We start from the raw sequence: 24,733 nt of genomic DNA on the forward strand, positions 1-24,733 counted from the left end.
GTTTCAAATTTCATTTCTAATTTTTGGGGGAGTATTAAAATGCTGTTGATTTTTCTGTATGGACTTTGTATCCTAGGAACCTTGCTAAGATCTCCTACTGCCCTAATAATGTACAAATAGGTTCTTTTGGATTTTTTCCGTTATTGTATAATCTGAAAATGACATTTTTCCCCTTCTTTTTTCAATTGCTGTATCTTGTATTTCCTTTCTTCCTTTATTGCACAATCTAGGGCCTCCAGCACACCCAACAAAGTTAAGCAGAGGCTGTGATAGGAAATGTCTTTGTCTTTGCAACCTCCAGGGGAAAGATTTAACTGATTCACCCAGTTTGCCTTCTTTGCCGTCTTTTCCCCAATACCTTTTATCTAAATATGGAAGATTTCTTCCATTCCTATTTTAAAGCATTCCTTATTATTATTTTTAAAAAAATCATCAATGGATATTCAATTTATCAAGTCCCCCCTTTAGTTGCATCCATGAAAATGATCTTATGCCTTTCCCTCCTCTCTAATTCATTTATATGGTGTGTGTATGCTAAGTTGCTTCCGTTGTCCTGACTCTCTGAGACACTGTGGACTGTAGCCCACCAGGCTCCTCTGTCCTTGGGGTTTTCCGGGCAAGAACACTGGAGTGAGTTGCTGTGCCCTTCTCCAGGGGATCTTCCTGACCCAGGGATTGAACCTGTGTCTCTTATGTCTCCTGCATTGGCAGGCAGGTTCTTTACGACTAGTGCCATCTGGGTGAGTTTCCAGTCTATTTCCTAATACAAATATCTTAAAATATGTATCTCTGGGTGTATCAGTTTAGGCTCTTTTGATTGCAAAAGTAACGTAAGCCAACAATGAGCCGAACTCATTGTTTAATTCAATGATAATTTTAGCACAGGTGAATTTAGGCATCCACTTCTGTCATTAGGCCTTTGTTTCTTGCTGTCACTGTGTCTGCTTTCCCCTGTATTGGCTCCCTTACTTCCCATGCCCCACCCTCTTATCTGAGGCAAGACAATTGCCAAAAGCTACAAGGTGTCTTCTTCAAGCTTAAGACCTAGCAGAATAAGGTTAGGCTTCTTTCTTTCAACTTTCCCAGCAAAACTGTCATTATACGTGACTGAATCATGTTCCCATCCCTAAAGCCATTACTAAGCCAGTGGAATGCCTGGCTTGCTTAGGTTTTAGTCATGAGTCCAATCCTGCAGCTGGGATGATATTAAGTTATCCTGAAGCATGTGGATGGCGGCTAGGGCAGGATATAGGGGATTCCTCAGAGGAAAACCGGATGGCTACCAGAATTAGCATAAAAGGATGTCTCCTTCAATAACCTAGATCTTTACTGCTACCGGTACCCTGCTACATCTTAATTTGATGATCTTATTTGGCTTATGTAATTTATTAAGTGCTAGGCATCATGTAAGTGCTACAGATAAATTGCTCCTATAATTCTCACAGCAAACCTAGAAGACAGTACAAATATTACATTTGTAAAGTGTAGCCCAAGTGACACAGGTGAAGGGACAGAGCTGAGATTGGAACTCAAATATATTTATCTCCAGGTCTGGGTTTGTTATATTCCTCAACACTGTTTCTCTGATCATCTAACTCTAAATTATAACGATATTGAAGTGGCGAATCTAGTTTTCTAGATGTAAGACACTTTACCTCGTTTCTACAGAACTTTGAAACATTATGCATGAATAATGTCTTGTAATTTAACATACCCCAGAGGAATATACAAGTGGAATGTTACACAATTCATCACATAGGATGTACATCAACAAGAAAGCTAAATGAAACATGGACTAGTACTAGCTTGACTCGTTGCGTGGCATGGGGCCATTTCTGAATTTAGGTTGCTTGTGCATCAGCTGCCTAATCCCAGAGTTTCACGTTAAGGAAGTTGAAACGTTAAGGAAGTTGAAACGTTAAGGAAGTTGTCTGGCTGGTAATCATGGCATAATGAGGATACAAGGTCCCCGAGGTCACATAAAATGTTCTTGTGCTTTCCATGCTGCTGCATAAAACGCTAAACGTTGGAGCGTCTAGTGCCTTGTGGACACCCATGGGTGGGATCCCTGTGTGTCCCAACGTGACCCACCTTCTCTAGTCCCTGGAGTCACCTTCTGCAGAGATGCTTTGACAGCCATTATAATTGGAGAATGAAGTTCTGCTGCTGTCCAGTTATCAGCACACTGCTTCTCTCATCAAAATAGTCTTACATTAAAAGAAGCTGGGCTCCAATTAAAATAGACTACACGTCGTTCTGCTATATTTCCTATCTCCAACTCATTGCTTCTGTTATTCTCTATACCTAGAATGATGGGAAACTGGGTTAGTTTAGGTTTGCTAGAGCAAACTTTGCAAGTGCATAGTTTTTCGTTTTGTGGTGTTGGTCTTTTTACTTTTTTTTGACCACTGAGCTGTGGAATCAAACCAGCCCTGAAATAGGCCCTGCTTATTTATGGGCCTTCCTGTTATTATGTGACTGTTTCCTTTTATTATTTAGACTAGTTAACATGTATTTTCTGTCACATATTTGCAGCTGAATATATCCTAACAGATATATTAAGATGTTCTAAGAAACTCCAATACTTTGGCCACCTCATGTGAAGAGTTGACTCACCAGAAAAGATTCTGATGCTGGGAGGATTGGGGGCGGGAGGAGAAGGGGACGACAGAGAATGAGGTGGCTGGATGGCATCACCGACTCGATGGACATGAGTTTGAGTGAACTCCGGGAGTTGGTGATGGACAGGGAGGCCTGGCGTGCTGTGGTTCATGGGGTCGCAGAGAGTTGGACAAGACTGAGTGACTGAACTGAACTGAACTGAAGGTGAGAATTTAAGAATTTCATCTCTCTGTGCTTCAGCTCTATCATCAGTAAAATTAATGGACTGGAATATGTCAGAGGTCATTTAATCTATTTTTAGCAGTGAAATCCATTTTTCAAGCAAAGTCTTGCATGGAACATATAAATATACAAAATACATTTTAAGAAATCAAGAAATGAGCTCCTCATTCAGTAATTCTCATTACTGGTGGCAAATATTTCATTGTGCAACCTTTTATTTCCTTGGAGCACAATTTAAAACCCACTAGTGTAGATAACAGAATATCTGTAATCTCTTATGTATTAAAATATGAAATATGTAAGCATATATTAAATAGCTGACATCTCTTGCTCTTACTCCATGCCAGGGATTGGGCTGAGGGTATTTTTTTTTCTCCTGAGGGCTTTTTTAATGCATGGTTTTCTTTTAAAGTCATAAATTCATGAAGTCGATATTTGTATTTACTAAACAGAATAATAATACCTACCTCAAGGGATTCTTGGGAAATTAAAAGAAGATCCTAGAAAGCTGAGTGGGTGATTGAGACATCCTGCAATTTCCTTTCATTGAATTTGAACCTGGGAAGAGGTACCCCTGAAAACGTTACCTAGCCTTGGACTTTCTGATTCCAAGTCAGGAAATTCCCCCTTTCTGTTTAAGTGACCTTAACTGATATACTTTCTTTTTGAAGTTTAGTTTCAGTATTCTCACCAGTAAAAATGAGATTTGATGTATAGTTTCCTCTTTCATGCTTTGTGATATGTTGCTTCTTCCAGTGACAGAAAATAATATCAAGAGCAGTACTGTAAGAGGAAAAATAAAGAATGCATTCAGAGGTGCCCCAGAATGTGTGCTGAAGCCTAGAGTCAAATTAAAGAGGAGTCACAGAGAGGCTTAATGGTTTCCCCGGGTCACAGAAGCTGTTAGTCTAGAGTTAAGACTAAAATCTAAATCTAGAGCTGAGACCCGGAGAGCTCCAATTCCTGGGTCAAAGCACTTTATACTTCATGCTGCCCCTAACCAAACTGGCTGATCTTGGTCTCTAATAACACAGAATTTAGCCAGCAGGAAAGAAAATCTGAGGGCTATTAAAAGCAAGTGTGTTCTGTATATGAACTTTGCTGCACACCTGAAACTAAGCAACACTGTGACTCAACTATTTTCCAATATAAACTAATCTTTTTAAGTCAGAAAAAGCAAGTATGTTCTGAATTTGACTGGTCAGGACTTCCTATGGCCTTGTGAAGAAAAGAATATTAGCACCGTGATTTTCTGTGTTTATAGAAGTGTGACTGTAATTTTGTACTCTGACTGTAACCCTTCACGTTGAAAGTTATTTGGTAATATAAAATATATACTGAAATATATTTGGTAATTCTCTCTAGCTTTTGCCATTTCTCTGTTAGCTGGAAAACTAAAAATGATGCAATACTCTCAATGTTTTAGATATTATTTAATTCGCTGAGTGGTCACTGGCTTCTCTTATACTTCAGCAGGTGAAATAAGCTGGCTAAGGTCTTGCCTTTTTCACACGTTCTCTAAGGTTCTTGTAAGTTTTCTGGGAATGAGGTCCCCATCTTTTTAATGAGGACAGCCTTATCATATTGTGATAACTTGCAAGCATTTAAATGTAACCCAGATGTTACCTCAAGCCTCCCAAGGCCCCTCCTTGCCAAGATGGGCACTTTTCTTTCTGATGAAATTTCCATCGCGCTGGATCCAGCTCCTGCACCACTCTTGTTTTGGTTTGAGGCCTGTGCCTTTGCAGGAACCTGCCCCTAACATTTGCAAAGCCCAGGGCAGGGCAGAAATAATAAGAAAAGCTCACACGGCAGTTGTCTAAATATTTAACGAACTATTAAATACTAAACTATGAAGTCAGATACAATCCTCCTACTTTGACAAATATGTCTTCATAACCACATAGAAGGCCAGATTGCACTTTCTTCATTTATTTTGGCTGTGCCGGGTCTTTGTGGCTGCACGCAGGCTTTCTCTAGTTGCAGCGAGCAGGGGCTGCTTTTCGTTGCAGAGCAGGGGCTTCTCAGTGTGGTGGCATCTCTTGTTGCGAGCACAGGCTCTAGGCGCACGAGCTTCAGCAGTTGTAGCACTCTGGCTCAGTAGTCGCGGCTGGGGGACCTCCAGAGTGTGGGCTCAGGAGTTGTGGGACACAGGCTTAACTGCTCTGCGGCATGTGGAATCTTCCTAGACCAGGTATCGAACTCATGTCCCTTGCATTGGCAGGCAGATTCTTATCCACTTATTCTTCCCCATCAGGGAAGTCTCAGGTTGCCATTTAGAATTGCAACTTAGAATTCTTGGACTTCTGATTCACCCCTGGAATTTTGCAGTGTGGGGAGAGATGAACCCTGCCAACTGAATCCCTCTGCTCCCTGTCCATTCTCCAATTTTCTTTTTCCTGTGCCTCCTCCTCCACTATCTCCTACCATGAAAATGTTTCATGTGTAGCCATGGACATTCCAGCATGTCTAAGTTCTGTGTGCTGGCCCTCAAATAACAACTCTGTGGGGCAAACCATAGTCCTATTGGCATGCATAGCAGCAAGATGGGCTATCATTAGGAGGATGGACCCAGTGATAAAGCTTGTGCAGGTCCTAAGCGTGGGCTGGGGTCCTTTGGGTAGGGTACCAGAGCATGGTCTGGGAAGGCGGAGGGTGTGGTCCTCAGATCACCTGCATCAATATTACCTAGAAGCTTGTTGGAACTGTAGAATCTCAGCCTTACTTGAAAACCTAACAAACCCCGTTTGGGGTTGCATTCACATGGCAGTGGGATTAGCTCTGCTTTAGAAGGGGGCTTGGAGTCTGAAGTTGGATCCCTCTGGCCCAAGTTTAAGGAGAATACTGCCTTTTGCTGTTACTTCTCTCTTGGTTATGACCCTGGCATGTGACTCAGTCATGTTTTTCTTGATTCCTATTATCCCCCATGAGAAAAAAAATGTTATTTGTGGAATCAAATGTATGATGAGATTTTGGAGAAAGGGGCAAGGAGGATTATGCACCAGTGCTATCCAAGCCTATAACAAAACGGAATCAGATTACCTTGTTCTTCCAAATTTCCTTGGTGATTTCTAGGTCTCTTCCCTTCTGACCTCCACATCACTGGATCTCAACAGCTTAAAATCCCTTTTGCTTTACCATGCAGCTCACTCTCCTGCCCCCAAACTCAGATTCAGGATCCCTTTACTTGGTTAAGGACTCGATGATATTTTTGCTAAACCCTGGACTTAATTTCCCTGTCACTGTCTGCAAGGGGGGGGATGGTATAAAGATAGAACCATTTGTATTTTATAATTCATGGATATACGTTATGCCTCCCCCAAAACAATCTTACAGATGAAAGAGGACAGTTAAGTTCTTAAATACTAATTGTATTACTAGGTAAGGCTAAGTAATTGTTGTTGTCTAGTCACTGAGTTGTGTCTGATTCTTTTGAGACCCAATGGGCTTGTGTAGCCCACCAGGCTCCTCTGTCTGTGGGATTTCCCAGGCAAGAATACTGGAGTGGGTTGCCATTTCCTTCTCCAGGGGATCTTCCCAACCCGGGGATCAAACCCATTACTCCTGCATTGACAAGTGGATTCTTTCCCAGTGAGACACCTGGGGAGCCCAAGGCTGAGTAGACTTCTTCATATTGACCGTATCTTCATATCTTGCAATTGTTTTTTCATGCAATCATTCATCACTAAAGGTTCACCTAATTGCTAAAATCTCCTCTTTTTATTGGTGAAATAGTCACCTTTTAAATCTCAATATGTATACGGTTTCCTGCTATCATCCTTAATTTTCATTGCATTTCTAGATATACTATTTTTAAATGCCATTGGTATAAATGGTTTCTTCTCTTACTTCAGAACCAAATGACTCTTAGTTTTCAAGACAAGTTAAAGAGGAACAGAAAGAACCTGTGGAGGAAATGGTGATCTCTGTTTTCTCATGGAATGAATAGCATCGATCAGTATTGTTTCTTGGTTCCATGGGTGAGATGTCTAAGGACAGAGAACTTCGGGGGACATGTTTTATTCTATATAAAATTATCCTTTGCTCTCCAAATGAACTCAGTTTCTGGGTTCAGAGAGTCTGGTGAATGAATTTGGATAACAAGGGGAACCTTGTATGTTATAGCTCTGAAACCAAAAGGTCTACATAGCCAACTGTGACTTTAGCTATTAAAATCTATACTATTTCTAAGTCATTTGGCAGTCCAGACTCAACGCTGATTTAACTCCTGAGAGCAAAGCTCTGATTAGCGCCATATCCATGGCATCTGGTTAAGAATTTTCAGAGTTTCTTACATTTAAATTAAGCAATCAGAAAAGACACAAAGTTACTAGAGCAAAGGAATTACATCAGGTTAAGGGGAAAATGAACTTTATTTTAAACAAATGCAGCAGTGAAAGACATTACATAGTAATCGAAAAATGACTATTTTATGAAAATGTTAAAAGAGTTTCCTGGAGAGAGCTATGCTCTGTAGAGGACTCAATTTTACTTTTAGAAAACCATTCCCTTGTCAATAAAGCTTCAGGACAACTCTTGTTGCTCCTAATGCTGATCCACTAGAGCCATTAAAGGGCTTCCCAGGTGGTGTTGGTGGTACAGAGCCCTCCTGCCAATGCAGGAGGTGTAAGAGATGCAGTTTCGACCTCTGGGTTGGGAAGATCCCTTGGGGGAAGGCGTGACAAGCCCTCCATTATTCTTACTTGGAGAATTCCATGGACAGAGGAGCCTGGCAGACTATAGTCCATGGGGTTGCAAAGACTCAGATATGACTGAAGCAACTTAGCACTCAGCAGAGCCATTAAACTTTCTCCTACATAGAAACTCTAGAGCTGCAACTGTCTTGATATATCAAATAATGTTCTAATAGTTTTTCAGTTGGAATTATCATAGCAGAATAGAAGTATGGTCTTATAATTGGTAATAAACTCTCGGTACAAGTGAAGGAGAGTTGTCATTTGACATGAGGACACACCAATCCAGGGGCAAATCCATGTATGCCAAGACTTTGAAGGTTATGATGATTATAAATGTGAACACAAATGCTTGCACTGAAATATCACTGCATGATTTGATGATGGGGCTTCTGGCAGGCTACCCCGAATTGTCACTTTGGCAGGAGGATGATTTCCAGTCAAAAACAATCAAGGCTCAATAGACTGAGGAAGAGCTTTTTATCCCTTCCTCTACTGCGTTAGAGAATTTAGATAGGTGGCTTGTACCAGAGAGAGAGAGAGACATTAGCAACACTAACTTATTTCATTGGGAGGCTTATCTGCATGATTCAACTAACATTTGTCTACCAAACATTTGCTCTTCTTATCTTTCTGTGAATTGCCTTCCTTCCCTTTCAAGTGCCAGACCCCCACACTCCTCTCCTTAGCTCAAGGATGGCCTATAAGCCTCTATTCCCGGACTGCTGGGGAAGAGTCTCATATTTGGGGTGTTCTTCTATGTATGAAATTAAATCTGTTCTGTTCATCTGTTTTAAGTCAGTAGAATAGCCAAAGAACCTAAGAAGGATCTAAATCTATCTAAACCCAGAAGCTATCTAAAATATGCTTCTATTACATCTTAAATATTATCTTGAAAATAAAAAAATTTTTTTCAAAGTTCTCGAAGAAGATGTTCAGCCCTCTAAAAACAGGTTCACAGACTCTCAGGGTCTGTTCGAGAAACACTGAAATACTAGGGCAGAGCTCTGCACTCACATGCTTCCTCAGTGCTCTCTCTTTTACTGTGGGGCCTTGGGAAAAATGGCCCAACCTGTCTGACGCACTTCCTTAATTTTGAAATTGAGAACAACACATGTCTCATGGGGCTGTTGGGAGAATTAAACATAGCTATGGTGGGCTGCAGTCCATGGGGTCGCTAAGAGTCGGACACGACTGAGCGACTTCACTTTAACGCATTGGAGAAGGAAATGGCAACCCACTCCTGTGTTCTTGCCTGGAGAATCCCAGGGACGGGGGAGCCTGTTGGGGTAACATCTATGGGGTCGCACAGAGTCGGACACGACTGAAGCAACTTAGCAGCAGCAGCAGCATGCCACACCTGGAACAGTGATACAGCAGTAATGCCGGGGTAATTTTTTTTTTTTTGCCATACCATGTGGCATGTAGAATCTTTTTTTTCCCTCAGCTGTCAAGATTTTTTTAAAATTTTAATTGGAGGCTAATTACTTTACAATATTGTATTGGTTTTGCCATACATTGACATGAATCTGCCCCGGGTGTACATGTGTTCCCCTTCTTGAACCCCCCTCCCACCTCCCTCCTCCCCATATCCTCCCTCCAGGTCATCCCCATGCACCAGCCCTGAGCATCCTGTATCATGCGTTGAACCTGAACTGGTGATTCATTTCACATATGATAATACACATGTTTCAATGCCATTCTCCCAAATCATCCCACCCTCACCCTCTCCCACAGAGTCCAAAAGACTGTTCTATACATCTGAGTCTCTTTTGCTGTCTTGCATACAGGGTTGTCATTACCATCTTTTTAAATTTCATATATATGCGTTAGTATACTGTATTGGTGTTTTTCTTTCTGGCTTACTTCACTCTGTATAATAGGCTCCAGTTTCATCCACCTCATTAGAACTGATTCAAATGTATTCTTTTTAATGGCTGAGTAATACTCCATTGTGTATATGTACCACAGCTTTCTTATCCATTCATCAGCAGATGGACATCTAGGTTGCTTCCATGTCCTGGCTATTATAAACAGTGCTGCGAAGAACATTGGGGTACACGTGTCTCTTTCAATTCTGGTTTCCTCAGTGTGTATGCCCAGAAGTGGGACTGCTGGGTCGTATGGCAGTTCTATTTCCGGTTTTTTAAGGAATCTCCACACTGTTCTCCATAGTGGCTCTACTAGTTTGCATTCCCACCAACAGTGTAAGAGGGTTCCCTTTTCTCCACACCCTCTCCAGCATTTATTGCTTGTAGACTTTTGGATAGCAGCCATTCTGACTGCTGTGAAATGGTACCTCATTGTGGTTTTGATTTGCATTTCTCTGATAATGAGTGATGTTGAGCATCTTTTCATGTGTTTGTTAGCCATCTGTATGTCCTCTTTGGAGAAATGTCTGTTTAGTTCTTTGGCCCATTTTTTGATTGGGTCATTTATTTTTTTGGAATTGAGCTTCAGGAGTTGCTTGTACATTTTTGAGATTAATTCTTTGTCAGTTGTTTCATTTGCTATTATTTTCTCCCATTCTGAAGGCTGTCTTTTCACCTTGCTTATAGTTTCCTTTGTTGTGCAGAAGCTTTTAATTTTAATTAGGTTCCATTTGTTTATTTTTGCTTTTATTTCCAATATTCTGGGAGGTGGGTCACGGAGGATCCTGCTGTGATTTATGTTGGAGAGTGTTTTGCCTATGTTCTCCTGCGCTGGGAAAGGTTGGGGGCGGGAGGAGAAGGGGACGACCGAGAATGAGATGGCTGGATGGCATCACCGACTCTGTGGACATGAGTTTGAGTGAACTCCGGGAGTTGGTGATGGACAGGGAGGCCTGGAGTGCTGTGATTCATGGGGTCGCGGAGAGTCGGACACGACTGAGCAACTGAACTGAACTGAAGGAGTTTTATAGTTTCTGGTCTTAAATTTAGATCTTTAATCCATTTTGAGTTAATTTTTGTGTATGGTGTTAGAAAGTGTTCTAGTTTCATTCTTTTGCAAGTGGTTGACCAGTTTTTCCAGCACCACTTATTAAAGAGATTGTCTTTTCTCCATCGTGTATTCTTGCTTCCTTTGTCAAAGATAAGGAAGGTGTCCATAGGTGTGTGGATTTATCTCTGGGCTTTCTATTTTGTTCCATTGATCTATGTGTCTGTCTTTGTGCCAGTACCATACTATCTTGATGACTGTGGCTTTGTAGTAGAGCCTGAAGTCCAGCAGGTTGATTCCTCCAGTTCCATTCTTCTTTCTCAAGATTGCTTTGGCTATTCGAGGTATTTTGTATTTCCATACAAATTGTGAAATTATTTGCTCTAGCTCTGTGAAAAATAGTGTTGGTAGCTTAATAGGGATTGCATTGAATCTATAGATTACTTTGGGCAGTGTACTCATTTTCACTATATTGATTCTTCTGATCCATGAACACGGTATATTTTTCCATCTATTAGTGTCCTCTTTGATTTCTTTCACCATTGTTTTATAGTTTTCTATATATAGGTCTTTTGTTTCTTTAGGTAGACATATTCCTAAGTATTTTATTCTTTTCGTTGCAATGGTGAATAGAATTGTTTCCTTAATTTCTCTATTTTCTCATTATTAGTGTATAGGAATGCAAGGGATTTCTGTGTGTTGATTTTATATCCTGCAACTTTACTATATTCATTGATTAGCTCTAGTAATTTTCTGGTGGAGTCTTTAGGGTTTTCTGTGTAGAGGATCACGTCATCTGCAAACAGTGAGAGTTTTACTTCTTCTTTTCCAATTTGGGTTCCTTTTATTTCTTTTTCTGCTCTGATTGGCCAAAACATCCAAAACTATGTTGAACAATAGTGGTGAGAGTGGGCACCCTTGTCTTGTTCCTGACTTTAGGGGAAATGCTTTCAATTTTTCACCATTGAGGATAATGTTTGCTGTGGGTTTGTCATATATAGCTTTTATTATGTTGAGGTATGTTCTTTCTATTCCTGCTTTCTGGAGGGTTTTTATCAAAAATGGATGTTGACTTTTGTCAAAGGCTTTCTCTACATCTATTGAGATAATCATATGGCTTTTATTTTTCAATTTGTTAATGTGGTGTATTACATGGATTGATTTGCAGATATTGAAGAATCCTTGCATTCCTGGGATAAAGCCCATTTGGTCATGATGTATGATCTTTTTAATGTGTTGTTGGACTCTAACTGCTAGAATTTTGTTAAGGATTTTTGCATCTATGTTCATCAGTGATATTAGCCTGTAGTTTTCTTTTTTTGTGGCATCTTTGTCAGGTTTTGGTATTAGGGTGATGGTGGCCTCATAGAATGAGTTTGGAAGTTTACCTTCCTCGCAATTTTCTGGAAGAGTTTTAGTAGGATAGGTGTTAGCTCTTCTCTACATTTTTGGTAGAATTCAGCTGTGAAACCGTCTGGACCTAGGCTTTTGTTTGCTGGAAGATTTCTAATTACAGTTTCAATTTCCGTGCTTGTGATGGGTCTGTTAAGGTTTTCTATTTCTTCCTGGTTCAGTTTTGGAAAGTTGTACTTTTCTAAGAATTTGTCCATTTCTTCCAAGTTGTCCATTTTATTGGCATGTAATTGCTGATAGTAGTCTCTTATGATCCTTTGTATTTCTGTGTTGTCTGTTGTGATCTCTCCATTTTCATTTCTAATTTTATTTATTTGATTTTTCTCCCTTTGTTTCTTGATGTGTCTGGTTAGTGGTTTGTCAATTTTATTTATCCTCTCAAAGAACCAACCTTTGGCTTTGTCGATTTTTGCTATGGTCTCTTTTGTTTCTTTTGCATTTATTTCTGCCCTAGTTTTTAAGACTTCTTTCCTTCTACTAACCCTGGGGTTCTTCATTTTTTCCTTTTCTAGTTGCTTTAGGCGTCTGTTCTGTTCCATCGCTCAGTCGTGTCCAACTCTATGCGACCCCGTGGACTGTAGCCTACCAGGCTTCTCCATCCATGGGATTCTCCTGGCAAGAATACTGGAGTGGGTTACCGTTTCCTTCTCCAGGGGATCTTCCCGACCCAGGGATCAAACCTGGGTCTCCCACATTGGAGGCAGACGCTTTAACCTCTGAGCCACCAGGGAAGCTTTAGGTGTACAGTTAGGTTATTTAGTTGACTTTTTTCTTGTTTCTTGAGGTATGCCTGTATTGCTATGAACCTTCCCCTTAGCACTGCTTTTACAGTGTCCCAGAGGTTTTGGGTTGTTGTGTTTTCATTTTCATTCATTTCTATGCATATTTTGATTTCTTTTTTGATTTCTCCTATGATTTGTTCGTTATTCAGCAGCGTGTTGTTCAGCCTCCATATGTTGTAATTTTTAATAGTTTTTCTCCTGTAACCGAGATCTAATCTTACTGCATTGTGGTCAGAAAAGATGCTTGGAATGATTTCAATTTTTTTGAATTTACCAAGGCTAGATTTATGACCCAGGATGTGATCTATCCTGGAGAAGGTTCCGTGTGTGCTTGAGAAGAAGGTGAAATTCATTGTTTTGGGGTGAGATGTCTTATAGATATCAATTAGGTCTAACTGGTCTATTGTATCATTTAAAGTCTGTGGCATGTAGAATCTTCCCCAATCAGGGATAGAACCTACACCTCCTGCAGTGGAAGCGAGGAGCCAAAACCACCAGACCACCAGGGAAGTCCAACACATGGGATTTATCATAAAGAGAATACAGTCAGATCAGGCTTTGTACTTCTGGTTCATGTGACTTTGGGCAAGTGACAGAAGTAGACTTCGTTCTCCTTATCCCTGACTGAGGAGGGTTACCGGTCTCCTCCCTAACTGGCTTGACAGCCTGCAGAAGTAACGCAGGCGCTGTGATCCTGCTGGATCCCTTCACTCTTCACTTGTTTCCTGTCTCCCCACTTCTCTCTCTTTGCTCCCTCCAACCCCTTTACCCCTGCAAAATATACTTTCTGAGTGTTGCCTGAATTCCATATGAGCATTCAGTACTTTGTATTGATTGTGTTTCCCCTTCTTTTTTAAAGGTATTTTTTTGAGTGATAACTAGAACATTAACTACTTGACAGTTTTCTCATGAACAGCTGTCAACCACTCTAACTGGTACACTAAGCTGAAGGACACTGAACCCACTGGGTGCCCGAAAGAAGAAGAAAGAAACAGGAAACTTTATTCTGCCTTTACACTTCTAAATATATTGACATTTCACAACTTTTCCTTAGTCTCAATTCAGTTCAGTTCAGTCGCTCAGTCATGTCCGACTCTTTGTGACCCCATGAATCACAGCACGCCTAGCATATTTTAAAAAATCACTATTACATACTTTCTTGTAAGTCACTTTGTAAACCAGTTATCTCTGTAAGTTTGAATGTTTTAACACAATAAAGTATTCATGAATTACTTGTTTAATTGAAAATACATCTTAAAAAAAATCACTATTACAAAAGTTATGCTATATCTTTTTGGAAATCTGAAATGCCAACTTGAACAGTACCTGTTTATGAAAGGTAAATGTTGATGGGACTTTTCTGAAACACATAAAATAATAGAAATCAATGCCATTATTTAATATTTATCATTTTAAATCTATCATCTATCAAGGTTATATGTGAAATTCTTCTCATGTGATCAGTTTTCTGTTGAACTTTGGTTTTAAAAACAGAGACTGTTTCATGAAAGACAAATTTATGCGACAACTGTACTCTAGCATTTGGCAAATACACAGAACAAACAACATACTGCTTTTGCAATAAGGCCAGGAATCGATGGCCTTTGATTGCCTGTGTGTGATTCTAAAATATGGAACTAGACTTTTTTTGTGTGTGGGGAAGTGGGAAGAAAAGTAAACATCACCAAAAAGGAAAACTCTGGAGTGCATAGAGCTGGGTTCCAGTCATTTCTAGCTAGTTTTGAACACCGGATACACAGATATAATAATCCATGAGGACCTCAGTTATTTATTTTTTCCAGCCTGTTGAGGTATAATTGGCAAATAACGATTGCATATATGTAGGGTGTACACTGCTGCTGCTGCTGCTAAGTCACTTCAGTCGTGTCTGACTCTGTGTGACCCCATAGACGGAAGCCCACCAGGCTCCCCCATCCCTGGGATTCTCCAGGCAAGAACACTGGAGTGGGTTGCCATTTCCTTCTCGAATGTGTGAAAGTGAAAGTGAAGTCGCTCAGTCGTGTCCGACCCTTAGCGACCCCACAGACTGCAGCCTACCAGGCTCTTCCATCCATGGGATTCTCCAGGCAAGAGCACTGGAGTGGCTTGCCATTGCCTTCTCCTAGGGTGTACACAGTGCTGATTTAATATAATTTAATCACTGCAGATGCTGATTGCAGCCATGAAATTAAAAGACGCTTACTCCTTGGAAGGAAAGTTATGACCAACCTTGATAGTATATTAAAAAGCAGAGACATTACTTTGCCAACAAAGGTCCATCTAGTCAAGGCTATGGTTTATCCCGTGGTCATGTATGGATATGAGAGTTGGACTGTGAAGAAAGCTGAGCGCCGAAGAATTGATGCTTTTGAACTGTGGTGTTGGAGAAGACTCTTGAGAGTCCCTTGTACTGCAAGGAGATACAACCAAGTCCATTCTAAAGGAGATCAGTCCTGGGTGTTCATTGGAAGGACTGATGCTAAAGCTGAAACTGCAATACTTTGGCCACCTCATGCAACGGGTTGACTCACTAGAAAAGACTCTGATGCTGGGAAAGGTTGGGGGCGGGAGGAGAAGGGGACGACAGAGAATGAGATGGCTGGATGGCATCACCGACTCTGTGGACATGAGTTTGAGTGAACTCTGGGAGTTGGTGATGGACAGGGAGGCCTGACGTGCTGTGATTCATGGGGTCGTGGAGAGTCGGACACGACTGAGCGACTGAACTGAACTGAACTGAATGTACGTGTATGTTGTGAAATGAGCACCACACTCAAGCTAATCACATCACCTCACATAGTTGCCATTTCTCAAGCGTGATGAGAATACTGAAGATCTACTCTTTTAGCAAATTTCAAGTGTATTAACAGTATCTATGGGGTCACACAGAGTCGGACACGACTGAAGTGACTTAGCAGCAGCAGCAACAGTATTATTAACTGTCATCACAATGCATATTAGCTCTCCAGAATTTAATCATCTTATAACGAAGTTTGTACCCTTTGACCAATATTTCCTCATCTCCTCCACCCCCAGCCCCTGGCAACCCCATGCTATGTTCTGGTTCTACGAGTTTGACTTTTTCAGATGGCACATGTCAGTGAGATCGTACAGTTTTTGTCTTTCTATGTCTGACTCATTTCATTTAGCGTAGTGTCCCCTAGGTTCATCCTTGTTGTTGGAAACAGCAGGATTTCCCTTTGTGTGTGTGTATGCATGTGTGTTTATAAAGAGCTGATAATATTCCATTGCGTGTGTGTGTGCACCACATTTTATCTACTCATCTGTCGACAGATATTTAGGTAATTTCAATATCTCAACTGTAGTAAGTAATGCTATAATAAATGTGAGACTGCAGATATCTCTTGGCGATACTAATTTCAGTTCCTTTGGATGTATACCTAGAAGTGGGATTGCTGAATAATATGAGAGTTCTAGTTTTAATATTTTGAGGAACCTCCATATTGTTTTCCATAATGGCTATGCCGACTTACATTCCCACTAATAGTGTACAGGGGTTCCCTTTTCTCTACATCCTCTCCAACGTGTACAATCTCCTCTCTTTTTGATAGCCATTTTTAAAGGTATTAAGTGATATCTCTTTGTGGTTTTGATGTTCACTTCCCTGATGATTAGGGATGTGGAGTACCTCTTTATATTGTTGTTGTTTAGTCACTAAGTCCTGTCTGACTCTTTCATCCACATGGAGCCTGCAAGGCTCCTCTGTCCATGGAATTTCTCAGGCAAGAATACTGGAGTGGGTTGTCGTTTCCTTCTCCAGGGGATCTTCCTGACCCAGGGATTGATCCCCAGTCTCCTGCATTGGCAGGTGGATTCTTTACCACTGAGCCACCAGGGAAGCCATCTCTTTGTATACCTGTTTGTATTTGTAGGTTTTCTCTGGGGAAAAAAAAATGTCTATTCAGGTCCTTTGCCCATTTTTAAATTGGCTTATTTGGTTTTTGTTTGTTTTTTTGCTATTGAGTCGTAGTATTCCTTATGCATTTTGGATTTTAACCCCTTATTTTTAAATTGCTAATTTGTAGAGGTTGGATAATTCCTTCCTTTCAGAACAGTTGATTAACTAATTCCTGAAACTGTGATCTTGCTAACTTGAGAAAGATTAGAAGATAGGTCCATAGGACAGGGACCATGATAATTTATAGACTATTGAACCCCAGAGCCTGTGTAGGTTTTATTGATACCCAATAAAAACCTGTTGAGTGTTAAACAGCTGAGGGCTTAGCAGCAGGCAGATTTCGATTTTCAATTCAGAGCTAGCTCTACTGACCGTTCTTAAGCTATAAATCTAAAAGTTAATAATTGGTGCACATTTGGGGGAACCACAAAGGGAACTAAATTCTGCAGTGACAGCTTTCACTGATGTAAGGGATGAGGATTTTAATATTCCAGCCTACCATCTACAGGTTAGATCATTTTATGACTTATACCGAAAGCTCCATACCTTAAACAAAAGTCTTTTCTCAATGGAACAGATGCCTATTGTATTAAAGTTTCTCCTCCTAACTGACTTCCTCAGTGCATTCTGATACTCTTTCTTCCTCCTTCCTCCTGGCTCCTACTACCATCACCACCTGCATGTCAGTGGCAGTTTCGGGGGGGTGTCCAGATATAAGACCAAGGCCCAGGAAGAATTAAGGAAAGGCAGGGATGTGTCCTTGGTGCACACTACTCTCAGGCTGACAAAGTGCAGCCTCAGCCCCACCCCCCAGGGAGCCAGTTTAACTGGATGTTCTATCATAAAGCCGCCCAATGGGCAGGTCATGCTCCAGAAAGGGTGGGGAGAGTTACAAAAGCCAACTCTGCCCTTAGTTCAGCTCAGCCAGTAAGCAGTGGAGGGATTGTTTTTCCTAAACTCAGTTCTCAAAAATATGAGAACTTCTGCCATCAGTGTTTAATAATACTGTTTTGTCCACAGTTTTCTGTTTCCGAGCTTGAAGCACTTGTGTCAAGTATCTTTGAGGTTGGTCACATGCTTGCAGTTCTTTCAGTTCCCAGCCAATGGAGGTTGGAAACCATTGCTGTAATTTTCCCAGGAAGTTACCTCATAATCACGCCCTATCTTAAATGATGTTTGGCAGCATTGAGAGTTCCAATGTGCATACTGTTTTATCAAAAAGTAAGTCATAATTAGACATATTATAATTTTTTTTCCTTCTTTATTTTTCTGGTATGTGCCTTCAGAAGTGAGGTTCAACACCATGGAACTTGGCTTCCATGAGTATTACCATGGAGCTTACTGACATCTCATTAGCTATCTTCTGAAGTGACTCGAAGACAGCTATTATTTCTTTTCATAAACAAGCCACAAATTGATGAATCTTGATATTAGTAATAGTCTTGGTTTTTCTATTTGGATGTTTCACTTTGTAGACATGGAAACCATATTCTAAAAAAGTTAAATACTGATTTACTGCAGACCACATTGCTAGGAGATGTCAGAAATAAAACCCAAGGATTTTGATTTCTAAATAAGAGTCCATTTTTCTTTACCAGTGATTCTCAATATGTGGTCCAGAAATTTCTCTCCTGGGTGTAGAGGGGAGTATTCCAAAAGTTGCATTATCTGATATTGCATCAGACGGCATGTGAAAGCAGATATGAGAATCTACTTGTCTTCTATGCCAGACATTAAAGGATCTGCAAAAATGTAAAACATATTCTAATTTTTTGAAAATATGGTTATTTTTTTACAATACGTCATTTATGTTAACATATATTGGGCTTATTGTTTTTATTTTAAAATAATATTTAAAGATTTAAAATTTATCAGTTACAATTTCTAATCATATACACATATATATTTCCAATATTAACAAAAGAAAGCTCTTTGGAGTCCTCAATAATTTTTAAATGGGTGCTAAGGTCAAAAGCTGGACACCATACTGGTTGATAAATATTGAGCAATACAGGACTATAATATCTCCAGAAAGTGTCCTTTTCTTTTTTTTCAGAAAGTGTCCTTTAAAATGAATCACACTGAAGTTAGCCAGACAAAGATATATATCATATGATATTGTTTATATGTGGAATTTAAAACAAAATGATTCCAATGAATTTATTTACAAAACAGAAGTAGACTCACATGGAAAACAAACAGATGGCTACCAAAGGGGAAAAGGGAAAGGAATGGGGAGGGATAAATTAGAAGTTTGGGATTAATATTCATACACTAATATATATAAAACAGACAACCAATAAAGACCTACTATATAGCACAGGGAACTATACTCAATATTTTGTAATAACCTATAAGGGAAAAGAACCTGAAAAAGAATATATATATATATATATATATATATATATATATATGTAAAGGACTTCCCTGGTGGCTCAGATGGTAAGGAGTCTGCCTGCAACTCGGAAGACCCGGGTCCGATCCCTGGGTGGGGACGATCTCTTGGAGAAGGAAATGACAACTCACTCCAGTATTCTTGCCTGGAAAATGCCATGGATGGAGGAACCTGGCAGGCTACAGTCCATGGGGTCACAAAGAGTCAGACACGACTGAGCAACATCACTCACATATATATAAATTATGTACATTACTTTTCTGGACACCTGAAAGTAGCACAGCATTGTAAATCAACTGTACTTGAGTAAAAAATAAATTTAAAAATGAAATAAGATACAATGCATCACACTGTTTTGTTTTTTATGAGTTGTATCAGTCAGAATCCCTGCAAAAAAACAGCGCAATCTGAAGGGACAATTGTGGGAATTTTCATGAAAGGACTATATAAAAAGGGGGAAGCATCTGTGACTGCAGGTAGGCTGTGTGTCCTTCTTGCGTCTGAAGAGGCAAAGAAAAAGAGTGGTTTCTGGAACCAATTATACCTATAGCTGTAAGACACGGCTGTTTCCAGCGAATCAAGGAATCATGGCAGGGTAGGCAGGCAGTGAGCTTACTAAGAGTGGATTCCAATTTTGTGGGATTCGAAGCTTATATGTATAATTTGCACTGTCTCTTTAAAGAAAAGAACGCATACTTAGGTACAAAAATCAGCCTTTATCGACAATGGTTAAAAAAAAATCACAACTTACAAACTTGAATAATCAAAAAACTACCATAAAAACATTACAAAATTCCCCCAAAACAGCATAATACTTTATTAGCAGCCTGAGATATCTCTAAAATACTTTTTTTTTTTCCATTTTGACTGCATACTTTTTGATCACCAAAAGAGGTAAAAATTTTCAATAGAGAGAATAGAAAGGCAATTCAATCTTCCTTCTATCATAGTTTATCAAAATTTGTGTTTGTTATAGTTTAGAAAACTTCTATTTTGACTTTATACCTTATCACTGGTAATGTTATTTAAAATTGAAGAATTATAGGGTATTCCCTGGTGATCCAGTAGTTAGGACTTCACATTTTCACTGCCGCAGCCTGGGTTCAATCCCTGGTCAGGGAACTAAGATCCTGAAAGCCATGCAGCAAGGCCAAAAAAAAAAAAATCTTAGCTTAGTGGAGAGAGGAGAACAGGTAAGGCAGTGGTGGGAGATAAAACCGAGTGACAAGACAACAAAATGCTGGAGTTTGATAGGGGAGGTGAGAAAAGAGGGTCAGATGTTGGTAAGAGGCTGAGCATGGGTTTTTGTGCATTAGAAAGAAGAATTAAAGGCTCAGTGATGCTCACCAGACAGAGGAAAGGCTACAGAGATACTCGGTATCAGAGTCAGACATAACTCTGCCACTCTCTAGCTTGCGAAACTTTATGAACAATAACTAACTACACACGGAAGAGACTGCAAGTCAATTGTATTCCACTAAACTCAATTAAATAATCCCCAACTCAATGTCTCCTTAGCAGGATGTCAAAAATAACCACAGTCACTCCAATGGCACTTGATAAGAAAGGTAATGTGGTGAAGGGGAATTTGGAATCGAAAAGATGATGGTTATATTCAATTGTGGTTAAATAGTTCACTCATTTTATGAAGACTCATAAAAATGCACATAAGCATTTTATGAGGACTCCTCCCAAAAGTTTGGAAGGAACACATGTAGGTAAGGAACTCTAAATTTAAGCTTCACTAACTTTGTGGTAAATCCAGCTTTGGAGCTAATGTAACAAATAACTTAGTCCCTCTTTTCTCCTGGTGGCTCAGAGGTTAAAGCGTCTGCCTGCAATGCGGGAGACCTGGGTTCAATCCCTGGGTCAGGAAGATCTCCTGGAGAAGGAAATGCAACCCACTCCAGTATTCTTGCCTGGAAAATCCCATTGATGGAGGAGCCTGGTGGGCTACAGTCCACGGGGTCGCAAAGAGTCGGACAAGACTGAGCGACTTCACTCACTCACTCACTCCGCCTAAGCTCTGATCACATGCCAGCCCACCATTGGCTGAACTCAATAAGAAGGCAGGGGCCAAGCAGATGATAAAAGTCAAGATTCCTGGAGTACAGATTAGAATCAAAAAGGATGGAGAGTAAATCTGGAGTAGCAAACAAACAAACAAACAAACAAAACGCCTGTTTTTCAAGAGAAGCAGATAAACAAAATGATGACCTGGAGAGAGATTGCATTTGATCCAATTCCCAGTGAAAACGAGAAAGAATCAAAAGTCCTACCACTTTAAGACATTGTGTAGGTTTGATCCCTGGTTGGGGAACTAAGGCCATGTGGTGCAGCCAAAAGAAAAAAAGGAAGAAAGGTCCTACCACTAAGCAGCTGAGGCCCAGGAAACAAAGTGTCTTTAAAATAAAATAAGGAGACACATAAATCAGCAGGTACAGGAGATGATATTTACATAGACCCACTGGAGGAATCACATACATCATTCTATAAATCATGTACATAAATACTTGAAAGTTCTCTATGGGCACTATGTTTTCTTTTCTTCCTTCAGTTCACTTCAGTTCAGTCGCTCGGTCGTGTCTGACTCTTTGTGACCCCATGAATCACAGCACACCAGGCCTCCCTGTCCATCACCAGCTCCCGGAGTTCACTCAAACTCATGTCCACAGAGTCAGTGATCCAGTCATCTCATTCTCTGTCGTCCCCTTCTCCTCCTGTCCCCAATCTCTCCCAGCATCAGGGTCTTTTAATAGATCCAATGATCATAATGTGACTTGGCAAAAAATTTCTGGTATCCCTCCCTAGTTCCTTCTACTTAATTTAAGCTTGAAAGACTTATTCTCATGCAAATAATGGTATAGATAGTGGTTAGATTTCCAGTTCTAACCACAAAAATCCTTTTTTTTTCATACAAATGTGACTGAACTAGACTCCCAAGAGTATGCGAATATTTCTAAGACCAAGCTCAAGCATAAAAAGTGATATGAACCAGAAGTAAAAGAAAAGAATGGCAGCCTATCTGGAATAAGGCACTCCTGACCACAAGAGGATGGAAATGACTAGGGGAGGGAAGATCCGAAGAACAAATGTGATGCCCTATGAGTGGGAGGTTCACACAGCAGAAGAATGATCTGTAATGTGGCCTTAGGATGAGAAGTTGTAGGAGTACACATCTCTGTTGAGGTCTAGGAGGACCATTTTCCCCCAGCTTTACTATGCCAAGTCTCAGACTTTGTAGACAATCTCTCTGGCTGGGTATAACCAAGTCTCTTTTCACACTTTATCTAATTAAAATGTCTTGACAAGAGTAAAACACCAATTGAAGATATTTTCATAGAATAAGCCATTTTTGCACTGTTGAACTCTTGAGCAATTTTCTTCTGGAATATCACCAAATATATTGTTATTTCACTTATTCAAATGCATTGCTCAAACACCTCAAAAATTAGTCACACTGACTTATGGAAGACATTTTCTAAACTCTAAGGCAGCATTTCTGTTAATAAATAGTGGGTTTGGACATCTTATTTAACTTAGTTAGTTATTCTACATCAGGAGTAAGCCAACCTTTTCATGCTTGTTTATACTCTGTCATGGTGGGGAGACTTCATTGACCTTTATATTCTTTTTATTGTGAAGATTCAGTGGTAGAGTTTGGCAACCATCAGCAATGTCCAACACATACCAGACACTCAAAAAAGGGGATCTTTTAAACCAAAAAGGGAATCTAAAGGACTGAGTTTTTGTCCTATGTATTTTAGACTATTAAGATTTAGAACTTGCAAATATTTCGCTTTTCTGTGCTTTTTATTTTTTAAAATCTTTTTATGTTATATAGGAGTAAAGCCAACCAAAAATGTGATAGTTTAAGGTGGACAGCAAAGAGTTTCAGCCACACATACACACCTATCCATTCTCCCCCAGATTACCGGCTCATCCAGACTGCCACATAACATTGACCAGAGTTCCCTGGGCTATACAGCAGATCCTTGTTGGTTAACCATTTTAAATGTATATGTGTCATGGTATAGCAGCGTATACATGTCATCTCTAATCTTTGACAAAGAAAAAATTATGCGACATTTGAGAGTGTGATCACTGGTCACACTTAAATGTAGAATCAGTGTTTGCATTTATTCCAAATTCCACCAATCCTTTCAGTTGTAAACAAAATTATTAACATCAGAGCATGACAAAACTTCATTTTGCACAGAGGAACTCAACCCTGGATTTCTTTCTCTCTCTTTTTTAAGAGCTGAGAGCATGTTAACAGAGTTCAAAGCCCCACCCAGCAGGGCCTAAGCGTTCCCTCAAAAAAACTGACAGTCCACCAACCGCCACCTCCCAGGGCACCCTGAAGGATATTGATAAGCCGAGGAGACAGTCACATCCGGGTATGCGAGGTCCAACCCTAAATTGTTAATCTGGGGTTTGGGGGTCGAAGGTGAGGAGGTGCCGTTCCTTTTCCTATCTCTCCCCAGCCTCTCCTCCCCCGGAGTCCCTGCTCCTCAGCCCCGCCCCCATTTGGCTTCCAATCCCATTCCGCCTGGAGCTCAGGCGGCCAATCAGGTGGCGGTCCTGCAGAGGGGGCGGGACGAGGGGAGCTGAGTGGCGGAGTCTGAGGTCGCCTATTTCAGCTGCGGCGCTGGGGACGCGTGAGCCGAGCCCACCTGCAGATCTGCGGCGCCACTCGGACACCATGGCGGACAACCGGGATCCAGCCAGCGACCAGATGAAACACTGGAAGGAGCAGAGGGCCGCGCAGGTACACCCTGCGCTCCCCCGAGCCGGCCCTGCGGTCCGCGTAGGAAGCTGGGTGTCCTCGAGTAACGGCCCCTGCTGCCCCAGCGCGGAGGTTCCGGGGAGGGAGGGCTGTACCACCGATCACGGCGGGGCTAGGGGTGTGCGTGTGCTTCCTTTCGGTCTGGTTGGACTGTTACATTCGCGGGCGGGAGGGGAGAGGGTTCTGGGCCCGGGGGGAGCGGTCCTGCAGGATTTGTGGTAGGCTGCAGGTCGTGGGTGGTTGGCTTACAGTTTTGCGCCTTTGCCAGCTGGGACAGAGGTCGCAGTGAGGCAGCAGTGAAGGCTTATGGGGAAAGAGGCAGAGAGCTGCAGCTGCAAGAAACGAAGTAATGGGGGAAGTGGGAGCAGGCTCTAGCTTTGTCCTCGCTCAAACAATAGCTGCCAGCTTTCGTGTTTGGGGTGGGGGGTGTCTTGTGGGCAGGGAACGTGTTTTATCATCTCCATGTCCCCAGCACTGAACATAAAGCATTGTTTGTGTGTTAGTTGCTCAGTCGTGTCCGACTCTGTAACCACACTGCTCTGTCCATGGAATTATCCAGGCAAGAACGCTGGAGTGGGTTGCCGTTCCCTTCTCCAGGGGATATTCTCGACCCAGGGGTGGAACCCAGGTCTCCCATATTGCAGGCAGATTCTTTACCATCTGGGCCACCAGGGAAGCACACATACAGCATTAAACAGCTAAATAAAAAGATTTGCACACCCATGATTTCTTTTGCACTTAAAAACATCGTCTAGCATTTTAGAGCTAGAAGTGACCTTAGTGATTAATTAATGCATTTATTTACACCTACGCTTTGAGTGCCAGCACGTGCTAGGCACAGCGCTGGGGCAAGTGGAACAAATTCCAGTGAGGCCGAAAGCTCGAAGTCAAGTTTGGGAGACAAGACAGGTAAATAGATGGTTACCTTCCAACGTGGCCAGGGCACTAATATAGGTTATCTGCTGAGTGTAAAGGGAG

General features: G+C 41.0%; 1 protein-coding gene across 1 annotated transcript in view; it reads left to right on the forward strand.

Moving 5' to 3' along the window:
• Positions 1-23,566: 23,566 nt before the first annotated feature.
• CAT (catalase) overlaps positions 23,567-24,733 on the forward strand; it is a 37,003-nt gene continuing 35,836 nt past the window's right edge. Inside the window, exon 1 of the mRNA XM_055423821.2 lies at positions 23,567-23,737. Within this exon, the coding sequence (XP_055279796.2) occupies positions 23,672-23,737 (66 nt within the window). The 5' untranslated portion in view covers positions 23,567-23,671. The remainder of the gene's footprint in view (positions 23,738-24,733) is intronic.

Source organism: Moschus berezovskii, chromosome 14 (assembly GCF_049115385.1).
Source record: "Moschus berezovskii isolate FMDL1 chromosome 14, NW_MosBer_1.0, whole genome shotgun sequence".
NCBI lineage: Eukaryota > Metazoa > Chordata > Mammalia > Artiodactyla > Moschidae > Moschus > Moschus berezovskii.